Source organism: Lissotriton helveticus, chromosome 5_1 (genome assembly GCF_964261635.1).
Source record: "Lissotriton helveticus chromosome 5_1, aLisHel1.1, whole genome shotgun sequence".
Lineage (NCBI taxonomy): Eukaryota > Metazoa > Chordata > Amphibia > Caudata > Salamandridae > Lissotriton > Lissotriton helveticus.
Window position 1 is genome coordinate 3,044,881 of NC_136065.1, and position 12,171 is coordinate 3,057,051.

The following is a 12,171-nucleotide window of genomic DNA, read 5'->3' on the forward strand; positions in this document are numbered from 1 at the left end:
ATCCCTCCTTCCCTGCTTCCCTCCTTCCCTGCTTCCCTCCTTCCCTGCTTCCCTCCTTCCCTGCTTCCCTCCTTCCTCGCTTCCCTGCTTCGCTCCATCGATGCTTCCTTCCTTCCCTCCTTATCTCCTTCTAATGGCAAGGGCGCACCTATGACTCCCAGGAAGTGAGGTGCGGCTGCATTTAGTACCAGGACTGGCTGAAGTTATCACACATGACACAGAGACACCTGGGACAGTATATAGAATTATAGATGGATACCTGACAAGAATTCTTTTTCACTGGAGCCTTCCAGTGACGTCACAGACAACCTGAGTAAACCTTGACTTCTCCAGATGTTACTTAAGGCCAGAAGTTCCAGCCTCCCTGTTGTTTTCTCCTGCAAGGAGTACCTAGGGTTTGGTGTTTGCTTTGGTGTACTCAGGTTCCCATCTGCTCTCACTGTGGAGGCTTCAAAGAGGCAGGTGTTAAGGGGACAAGGCTTTGTAGCAAACCCCCCCCCCCCCGGAGAGATGGATACTGGTTGGCTCTGGAGAGTGCAATTTAAAAAGAGAAATGTTTAATATTGTGTGATGTTTCCTGCCTTGTTATAATTTGTGATTTTATCTGAGTTAGAGAACCCCTATCTGTGCACACGTGCAGTGTGATGGAAATAATGTCCTGTAAAGAGCAGATACACATATGGGGCAGATTTACAAGCCCCCTGCGCCACCAGTACGTCACTTTTCGTGACGTACTGGTGGTGCAGGGGGCTCCTCCATATTTACAAGGGCAGGTAAAGCCGCCCTGCGTGACTTTTCCTCTGATTGTAAATATGGCCCCTTCGCACACAGCACTGTGCGCTGAAGGGGCGTTCCATGGGTGTTGCTGTGGGTGTTCCCACGCAACACCCATGGAACAGACACATCTCCAGATTTACGAGACATCATAAATCTGGAGATGCGTCTGAATGCTACGCCACCCTAGAGGTGGCGTAGTGAGGCGCAACGAGGAGAAATGTTTTCATTTCTCCTTGTTTTTTTTTTTTTTTAAATATTTTTTTTTATTTAACAGTAAGACAAGAGCAGGCATACAAACAGCAGGTGTTTCACAATAGAATACAAAATAAGGACCAGGCAGGGGAAATGAACAGACAATAATCAATGCAAAAAATAAAAGGCCCAGTACGGGTACACACAACGGAAAAGGGAAGTAAGTAAGTTGTGAATCAAGCAAAACAGTCCCACCCGCACGTCCTCGTCCATAGAGTTACAGGATAATGGAGTCAGCTAATACACCTGGACAATAAAGGATCCGCGAAAGATAATCAGCCCGTCTCTCGTAAAAGGAAAGGGAAAAGAAAAGGGGCCATAGAACACAAAAAAGGCAAAATAAAAAACCCCACCCCTAACCCCCCACCCTGCACCCCTGCAATGGCTACGGCCTAACCCCACTAGCAGCGTGCCTGTCGCCCAAGAACTACCCTAAGGGAAGGGAAAAGAAGAAACGGAGGAGGAGAAGCAAACACACTCCCGGCCTCCCACACCCCCCGCCAACAGCGACCACCCAGAAACATGATAAAGTCAATTTTTAGCAATTATACACTAGTCAGAATAGGATAATCAACCGCCGCCCAATTCCCGGCACAATATAAATACCACCCTGGCATCACGAAAAGGTATCATATCAGAACCCTGCATGAAAGTTCAGCCCTGGCCATAACAATCCATCAGAAGAGTCTTTACCACTCGAGCCGCCATTTTGATAGAACAAGCAGAGCGTCCACGAAAGTCTTTATCTGCACCAAAGGATCGAAAACAGGATAAATGTTCACAGTTCAAACTAGGAAATGTGTCCAAAAACAGCGAGTATCCGAAGCCATCAACAAGGAAATCGAAGTCACACGGAAGACCGTCTATAGATGTGTTAGGCGGCAGCAGGGTAATGCGAAAGACGCCAGCGAACGGCTCGGGCTGGCTAGCCCATAACAAGGGACCATCAGGATTCATAAACTCTGGGTTATGCCCGGGGACCTCGACCTCCGAGACGTAGTGCACCGCTGGTACCGTCTCCAGCTGGAAACCAAATGAGATGTCTTCCTCAGGTTCCAGGATGCCGTCCACTTTCCCAATCAGTGCCCGGAACACAGCAACTGTGTGTGAATGGAGCGCCCCAATGGCGACCACGACGGCCCGTAGCGATGGCGTGCCTTTCGTCCGCTCCATCTCCTCTCAGTAGGAGACAGAGCCGGATTCGAACCCCAGAGACCGGTCGCTCCGGAGTCACAGGCCAGGCAAGCCGGTCACAAATAATGGGCGCTCCTCGTCGTGCCGGACACACCTTCGCCGTCAGAGAGGAACCCAGCCCATTGACCCCGACTGGCAACAAGGTCTCCGGGCACCGGGCCCCCACCACAGCTATCGGCGTGACACGATGAAGCGTTCCGGGCGTGGATCGTGCAAAGGATCGTCAGAGAAAGTCAACAATTTAGGCACTCTTCGGGAGACCGGGCTCAGTCCAGGTCTCACGGCCGATGTTGTTCAACTCCGACTCGGGTCGTCCAGAAATCGAGGCCCCAGCTGCCACACGGTGGTAGGCCGAGAAAGGAAACACGGCGTATCTTCGTCAGTCGACAAGGTAGAAATCTCGGAGTTGCACCTTTGGAAGCTGTAAACCTTCAGAAACAAGAAAATCAGGTGTGAGGTCAGGATGAGAGACAGGATAATCGAGCTGCTGGCGGTGGTCAGCGGAGCCGGGAGCTTACGCGGCCATCTTGATTCGTAGCGTAGCTCCTCCCTCATTTCTCCTTGTTTTTTCCTCTCTCAATGAGTGCTGCATTTTACAGCACACATTGAAAGATGAAAAAGCCTCTTGTGATTGTTTTTGTGCAGGAAGGTGCCCCTTCCTGCACAAAAACAATCTCCCCATGGCGTGGGCATCCTTGCACCATAGTGCAAGGGTGCCTGCACCGGCGCATGGCAGCAGTTTCTACACCAGCGCAGGAGAAGCACAGGAATGCGACATATTCTTGTAAATATGTCACATTCCTGTGGTCTGAAAGTGCCGCAGCGTAGAGCAGCTAAAGGGCTTGCAGTGCCACGTTGCGGCACTTTCTCGTAGATCTGCCCCACTGTCTCATTGGCCGCCCTTGGAGGTAGAGGAGGCACCTTCAGAATGTTCACGGGCAGCTGACCTAGTGCCTCTGTGTTGCATTGCCTTTGCTTGCTTCACCAGCTCTGACATGCCTCTGTTTCCTCGCCCAGGTGTACGGGACGCTGGGGGGGATGCTCGTCCGCCAGCCCTTCTCCATTGGAGGATCCGGGAGCTCGTACATTTATGGCTACGTAGACTCCGCCTTCAAGCCAGGGATGTCCAGAGAGGACTGTGTTCAGTTTGCAACTAACGGTAAGTTTATGCATTGGTAAAGCTTATTAAATGTGATCTACGGAGCACAGAACCCCGTTCAGAGGGCCATGGAGCAAGCAGGGGTTACTGAGCCCGATGGTGGCGGTCGAGGTCTTTTACGCTGATGTCCCGGGGCCCGACCTACTACCGGGCCAAGTATCCCTGCAGCACCAAATTCTCAGTTGTAGTGCGGGTCGATCAGTCCAAGGCTTCTCAGTGGAAGGCCGACACATGGCAGTGAACCCAGACTTGCCACTGAAAATGCAGCAGTAGTAAAGATTAATGATTGTAAAGTCAAATATTTGCTTTTACGTAAAAAAAAGGAGTATTTATATACGACCACAAAGTAAAATTAGACATTCACAAACAATACACAGAATCCCATGAGGTCAGGGATATAGTGTCTCATAGGCGGGTCCCTGAGTCCCACTCCCGTCCAGCTATGGTTATTCCCCATTCACTATAAGTGACATTCAGGTTAGCCCTACTAGTATTCTTGATTAAAGCCAAAGGTTTTCTGGTCCCGTCTGGTCTGAGCATCAGCCAGAACTGAAGGTCACAGTACTGAAAAGGAGCCGCAGAACTGACTTGCATAGCGGCTGGAAGGCGGCCAATCCAACGAGCACATCTCTCCCTTATCTTCACCCGATGCATCCAAGCTCAAAGCTTGCACTTGGTTAGTCATCCCGTCCTAGATACTTCCAAACACCCGTGTGCGGAGCTTAGAGTTTCCTCTTTTAACCTCCTTATGAGGCACTCTCTTTTATATTGAGTGCTGCCCAGACTACCCACACTCACGATCGTTCCTGGGCATACCCTCAAGATATTGAGACCTAGCAGGCAGACAGCTGCCGCCTCCAGCAACCAACTGTCCCCGGCAAGCTGATAGCTCTAAACACTATTTCTATTGTAATGGTTTTGCTGCTCACTAAATACATAAACACAATAAAAAATAACAGAGCTCTGTACTCTGTCCCTTGTCACCACCACATTGGTGTACTTGACCGACATATGTGCCTTCTCACACACACCCCCTTCACGCTCGCCACCCCCTCTGTTGCTATCTCTTGCTTTATCTCGCCCTTTCTGTTACTCTCTGGTTTTAGGTATTACCTGAGAGAGTGGATGTGTTGTCACTTGCAAGACATTTTGTTTACTTACATGGGGCTTAGGACCCGCCCGTTGCTTACCATTGGTTGGCTTCATCATCACTCTCATGTCCTTGTTTCTCTTTGGTCTGTGCATGCCAGGTTCACTTCCTCTTTGTGGAGCATGGCCCAAGTACCTCTTCCTTGCCCAGCGTCCTTCCACTGTGCTTTCGGCCCTACATTTTTCTTTTTGTTGCAGCACTCCATAAGAGTGTAAATGTTTCCAGGCAGCCTTTGCCCCACGTCCCCTCCCGTATTGTTGTTTCCATCTGCCCTTTCCTGCATTGTTGCTCTTACCCATCATTGTTGCTCGAATCTTCCATTTTGCTGATTATCCCATCATTGTATTCCCTATCCCGTTGGCTTCCTATCCCCTTCCATGTTGTCTTGCTTGCCTTTTCCCTCTTGCACTCTCCCTCGTTGTGTTGCTTCCCTCTCCCTCATTGTGTGACTTGCCCTGTCCCTCCTGCCCCCTTCTATGTTGTGTTGCCTGCCCCCTCCCACAATGTATTGCTTGCCCCATCCTTCCGACGTTGTGTTGCTTGCCCCACACCTCCTGCCCCCCCCCAAAAAAAATGCTGTGCCAGGCAACATGGTGTAGGCTCTGTGTATACTATACCAAAGTAAGGGATAGTAAGCATGGAGTCCAGTGGATCACCAGAGGCTTAAGTAGATAATACTAAAAGCTCTGGGCCTCATTTATGAAAAGCTTTGCATCACTGCGTGAAAACAGCAATGCAACACTTTTAGGTGCGCCCTACTTGCGACACCATGGATGCTCCGTATTTACTATACCCTCCATGTTGCAAGGATTTACAGATATGTTATTATTCCTGACGCATCTGTAGGCGCAAACGTGGTGCATTGCTGGGGTGTGTCTGAAAACAAACGCAACTCCACCAAAGTGTCCTTTCACATGGGCAAATGTTAAAGGGCCTGCATCAGTCTTACGCCTGCTGCTTTACAGCCCCAGGTCACCAATCACTTCATGAATGCCTCTTCCTATGCACTCTTTACCAGTGGGATTCGCTCTGTAGCAGCATAAGCTTCAAGCACTCTCGGTTATGGTCACTGTTTCTGTCAAACCAGCAGACATGTCTTAAAATTCCAACCATAGACGTGTTTACGTTAACAGCCACAAGGCTCTCAGAAGTGCCGAATGGCCTCTCTGGGGAGTGCTAACACGTGTCCTCTCTGGTTTCTTCACAGCTGTAGCGTTGGCGATGGCCCGTGATGGCTCCAGCGGAGGCGTGATCTACATGGTTACTATCACCAAGGCAGGAAGTGAACACAAGATCATTGCTGGTGCTGACCTGCCACAGTTCTATGATGAGTGATATTCACCCGGAAGTAGATGCAGTTTACCTAGAAACATTTCAGAAGCATTTTAATACAAACATTCCATTGAATAGAGCACATGAAGAGTCTTTGTATTTGTATACATTTTTATTGTATTAAGAATTTACAGTACAGTACATAAAGCATAACTATAGATCCAAAAAAAGATAAGCATCATAATAACAATAACATTTAGGGAATTTTATTCCTCCTCTTTCTTTAGGTAATTTTTATTTATACAGAGAAATTCTAGGCTTTCCATTTTGCAGTAAAAATGTAGACAACAAAATAGCGATCTAAAGGATAGACTTTGGGAAATTACAAACAACATCGAAAGAAGATATAAAATTATTGGTGAAATCATAATTTTATTAGAATCCAATCTGCCCCACCAAGATAGGTATAAAGGAGACTAATTTTTTTCAAGACATTTTGTAAATTATATTTTAAAGTCTGATTAACTGACCTAGAGAACCAGGCTCCGAAATATTTAAGTTTTTCCTTACACCAAATAAATCATAATTTCTAAAGGTCTTTGAAACAAAATTTGTTTAAAAGGAGCTACACCAAATGTGTTTGAATTAAGTTTATAACCAGAAACATAAGGATTGTTTTCAACTTCCTCATAAAAAGCTATTAAAGAATGCTCAGGATTGTTCATATCAAGCAGGTCATCGTCCGCGTAAGCTGAGTATTTAACTTCCATAGAGCCAGATCAAAACCCTTCAACATATGAATGTTGTCAGATTTTAGCTAGAAAAGGTTCAACAGATAAAATATAGAGAAGGAGGAACCCGAGGACAGCCTTTCCCAATGCTCCTTTCAGTGTGGAATATGGATGAAATAATACTGCAAGCAACATCAAAGGCACAGGGAGCTTCACATAATAAAGAAACCATATTTAAAAATATGACCTAAACCATACCAATACAAGGCATTTAACATAAAATCCTGGTAGAGGGGGTCAAATGCTTTCTCAGCGTCCAAAGACTCTAGCATTGTCCGAGGCGATTCTTCCATTAACAAACTCCACCTGTTCTGGTTTATTGACATCAGGAGGAAAGGCCCAAAAAGGAAATGTGGAGACATCAAGATTATGCCTCGCATATAGATCCATATTGGTGATGTGGGTAGCTGCGGTTCTTGGCCCAGGCTCGGCACCTTTTAGAACAAGCATTGGCATAGCCAATACGTCTCGTCTTTGGGACCGTATAAGTGTTTAGCCACGCAACAGTAGATGTTGTTGCACCAAGAATATTGTGCTGCATAACTAAAGAGTATATAAGGTCCCAAAGGCGAGACCTATTGGCTATGCCAATGCTTGTTAGTTTTGGTGCCTGGGAAGTTCTAGGTTGTACTAAACATTGCTTTGATAGACCAGTCCACCCCTTCATATAAACTCTTTCTTTGGCAAGGATCCATGAAAGCTCGGTTCCTTTTTACTGGCTGAAAGTTCAACTCCGAGCGGATATGGCCACTCAGAGCATATCCTGCCAGGCAGGCTTTAAAAAGAATCCCTAAATAGTTGACTTTGAGGTTAAGTAAGCGTAAAACTGCACAATATGAGAGTGGCCAAACTTATAAGCCACATTTATAAAAAAAAATGCCCAATTTAGCTTATCATAAGTTCATTTGGTGGCAGTGATAAACACTGAGCCCATTAAAAGAAGTCTCCAGCTTCTTATAGCAGCCTCATACCCAGAAGTTGGCTCAATGAGGCAGGGCAAATTAGGAATTAAGCAGTAACAAGTCTGCATCTCTGTTCATGGGACCCACAGACAATGAACATCTTGTAGCGTTTTCTCAAGTCAGACCCATAAAAAGCTCTCACAATTTTCATGGGTCCTTGCCGTGACTCATTGGTGTGTTGAGACTGTTTCCTTGCCGTATTAGGTTTCTGAAACCTTCCAAATGTTACTCTTGTTTAGATGTCTGCTGGGAAAGGACAGGGCTGTGAGCAGCGACCTGAAACAACAGCCTTCTTGCCTGCATGCTTGTGTATTTCTACACTTGTGTGTTCTTGAGGCAGGGGATGAGCATCATCAGATTGGATTTCTAGCATGACAATGTACTCATGGGGGGGGAGGGCGGGAAAGTTCATTTGTTTGTTTTGTTGTTACCCTATGGCAGTTTGATGCACTGACCAGTCATATGGTATGCTACTGGGGCAGCACTCGCAAGCACACTAGCTGTCTATCTGAGGAGGAAACCCTTGACCTCGCCCTTTCTTACAACTTTTCCCTCCTCACAACAAATCCACTAGACCTCACTGAAAAGGAAATCCAGGATTTTCTCAAGGACCATAATGCAGCCCCTACCTCTCCTTGTCTCCCAGACGCGAGTGCCGCACACCCCGTCTGCACGGTCGCTATTGACCCCTACAGATCAGCCCCCCCTCTGTAATATAAGGGTAATCAGCACCTTGCACCCGTACCCCTGTCTGTCCCGACTCCTGCTACCACCCCCCTCCCTGCTATGACGGGTCTCTTAATCAACTGCCGTTCTGCAGTAAAGCATGCGGCCGATGTCGCTGCTCTCATTCTGAACAACAACACCGACTTAGCCATTCTAACAGAATCATGGCTAATGACGCATCATCCCCATGCCTAGACCTCTTAGTCCCCCCCAACTTTAACATTGCCAGGCTAGACAGACCACATAACAAAAAAGGTGGCGGAATCGCCTGCATCCATCGCTCGAACCTCCTTGTCACAGAGCTTCTAACGGATACCACTAATTCCTGCAAATATCTAGCCCTCTCAGTCTGCAGTAACACCACCCATCTATGCAACCTACACATCTTTTACCACCCCCCAGGCACTAACGAACCCTTCACTAACTACCTCATGGAAATTATCACGGCTAAGTACTCCCCCAACACCAAAGACATTTTCCTCGGTGACTTCAACCTGCACTGGAACGACCTTAAGGATACTCATTTCAACGCCATTAAAGACCTCTTGGCCGAACTAGCCCTGACCCAAGCTCGCCCTCTCCCAACCCACTCGAAAGGGGCCATTCTAGACTGGATCATCTCTAAGGAGACAACCGTCAAGCTCATATCGATTGACCCCTGCGACTGGTCAGACCACCATGCCATCGCCTTCCTGCTACCTGGCACACGCAAGACAAGGACACCACAACCGGTGCTCCCAAAACGCTGGGTCAGAGACACCAAACCCTAGACCTCAATGAACTTGAGATCCGCTGCAAATCTGACCTACCCCCACATCTCTTCGGTCAGTGACCTCAATGATCACTACTCTGCTACAATGTCGAACATCTTAGATGACCTAGCCCCTCTTAAACTAAAAAGATCTCAAGTCAAAGATAGAAACCCATGGTTCACTGGTTCTCTCAACGACGAGAGGATATCCCTCCGACAAACTGAAAGAATCTGGAGACAGCACCCCTCGGCAGATCACCTAAAACTTCTTCGCCAGGCCAGAAATACTTACAACAAGAACATCGTCAACTCTAAAAAAGAGTTTTTCAGGGCGGAATTAGGAAATGCTCAGAACAGACCACGCAAACTCTTTGAGATGGTCAAACTCCAATCGAACAAACTGTCCAAAACAGCGAAAGAAACCCCCAAGTCTCTCATCTCATCCGATGATTTCTCCTCGTTTTTCGCAAACAAAATTAAATCCTTAGGTATCGAACTCAAGGCTGCCTCACTCCCCCCACCGAACCATGACCCTCCGCCTCCCCCCCGCCACCATGGTCTTCACCTAAGAATCTAGCACACTGGTCCGAATTCGCACCCTACGATGAAGACGCTGTCACGAAAATCCTTTCCACCTTGAACCTGAACAACCATTTCAATGATCCACTCCCCTCGAACTGTCTTGCCACTATTACCAAATCTATTATTCCCAGCTGGACTGCGATAATCAACGCCTCTCTCCGGCAGGGATCAATACCGGCCTCGCTGAAAGCAGGCCAAGTCGTCCCCATTCTGAAAAAGCCGTTGCTCGACCCAGCCTCCCCAGACAACTTTAGACCAATTTCCAACATTCCTCTCTTGGCCAAAGTGCTGGAAAAGTGTGTACAAATACAGCTAAGTCACCACATCAACAACTTTCATCTTCTCGACGACTGCCAATCCGGCTTCCGACCGGGACTCAGCACTGAAACCACCATGCTCCACATTGTCGATGACGCTCTTCAAGCCCTTGACCAAGACAAAACCTGTCTCCTAATCCTCCTTGATCTATCCTCGGCCTTCGACACGGTCAACCACGAGATGCTACTCGAACGCCTCAAACTGAGGATGGGATTAGATGGCACAGTCCTCGATTGGTTTAGTTCCTACCTCCAAAACCGATCTCAGAGATTCCTAATCAATGGCGAACTGTCCGCTCCCTCCGTGGTCACGGTGGGAGTCCCTCAAGGATCAACGTTGTCCCCCACCCTTTTCAATCTCTATTTAGAACCCCTTGCCGAAGTCCTTCGCACTGCAAATATCTCCTTCCATATGTACGCTGATGACACTCAGATCTACATAAAAATCTCATCTCTTGCGGAGATCCTCACCTTGAATGAGGCCCTGAAGCTGACCGTCCGATGGCTCTCCTCCAACAAACTCAAACTCAATGCTAAGAAAACTGAGTTCCTACTAATCTCCCCGCCCAAAAGCAACTCTGAGATCCAGACTTGGATTAAAGCTATAACAGCCTTAAACTGTCCCCCGACCATTGTAGACTCGGCCAAATCTCTGGGAATTACCTTGGATTACAACCTAAACATGCAAGACCACATCAACTCAATGGCCAAATCTGCCAGATTCCACCTGAGCTACCTATGGAAACTGAAACTCTTTCTAGACGCTCCCGACCTAAAACTTGCAGTCCAGTCATTAGTTATCTCTCGGCTGGAATATGGTTGCTCCACACTCTCCGGCTTACCCAAGATCTCCTTAAAAGCCTGCCTCAATGCAGCCGCCAGATTACTTACAGGCTCCAGAAAATTTGATCCCATCACTCCTCACTTGAAAGCGTTGAACTGGCTTCCCCTCGAGGCTAGGATTGACCTTAAGCTGGCATGCATCACGCACAAGGCTTTACACACTAACTCCCCTGCGTATTTTGCACAGAAGCTTGTGATATCTGGAGGAAGCAGAAACTCACGATCAGCCAATGCCCTCCTACTCCGGTCTGCACGCTTTAGGAAAATAAAAACCTACAATCGGGCTTTCGCCGGGACTGCACCAAGAGTTTGGAGCTCCCTCCCTCCCGACATCAGAAGAATCCCCTCCCTGGCACGCTTACAAAAATAGACTAAATCCTTCCTCATGGGTAAATTCCTTGGCTAAACCTGCTCCCTGCCACCTGAGAGACTGTTGCCTTATCCTGCGACCTCGCCACGTAATCATCATACACCATCTGTAATCTATGATTATAATGCTTCCTTGTATTCACCCACCCCGCTGGTACCCTGCACCTCCTCCCAAATGTACAGTACTTGTGTGATATCCTGCCTATTGTATGACTCTTGACTCTGTAAAAAGCCCTGATGTATAGTTTTTCATATCCCCCAATGTACAGTACTCGTGTGATATCCTGCCTACCTTATGTCCCCCGACTCTGTAAGCTCTCTGATGTACAGGTCTCCTGTGACGACCTGCCTTTTGTACTACTCTATGAATCTGTAAAGCACTCTGATACCTTCTCGGGTCAAGTTTGTGCTCTATAAAACCTTAAAATAAATAAATAGGAGCCATGTCTAGTGATGGTGAAGATGTATTTATGGTGGGTCGTTCAGCCAATGGAAAAGGACTTGGCATGTCATGTCACTTGTGCTTTGAATGGAAATGCGTTTTATCAAAATGCTAATAAAAATATATTTAAAAATAAAAAGTCAGTTTACTCCTGTGTTTACCCTCCGTGAGGGTCAGATGCCAGACTGAAAAAACTGATCTGAGCTGCACATGTATTACTTTCTTTTGACCAACAATTTTCCAACTTTTAAAGACCGTACAAGTACAAATAAATCTTGATACAATAAGATCAATTCAACATTTTTAACTCCAACAATATGAAAGATCTGTGGGGCATATTATCAAGAACAGCGTTACAAGTATCGCAGCATTAGCAGCAGGAAAATGCCGCTAAAGCGGCGACAATGGGCTTGATAATATGCCGTAGAGAATTCCAATAGAAGCCCATGTTCACACCAGAACATGGGCTTCTATGGGAATTAACAAGGGCATATTATCAAGCCCATTATCGCCGCTTTAGCGGCAGTTTCCTGCCGCCAAAGCGGCGATAATTTTAACTCCGTTTCTTGATAATATGCCCCTAA

General features: G+C 47.2%; 1 protein-coding gene across 1 annotated transcript in view; it reads left to right on the top strand.

Annotated features, from left to right (window-relative positions):
* The window catches only part of LOC144754045 (proteasome subunit beta type-9-like), a 66,422-nt gene extending 54,696 nt beyond the window's left edge, over positions 1-11,726 (top strand). The window contains exons 5-8 of the mRNA XM_078641557.1: positions 3,241-3,382; positions 5,740-6,268; positions 7,797-8,038; positions 11,584-11,726. Of these exons, the coding sequence (XP_078497683.1) occupies positions 3,241-3,382; positions 5,740-5,867 (270 nt within the window). The 3' untranslated portion in view covers positions 5,868-6,268; positions 7,797-8,038; positions 11,584-11,726. The remainder of the gene's footprint in view (positions 1-3,240; positions 3,383-5,739; positions 6,269-7,796; positions 8,039-11,583) is intronic.
* Positions 11,727-12,171: the final 445 nt, after the last annotated feature.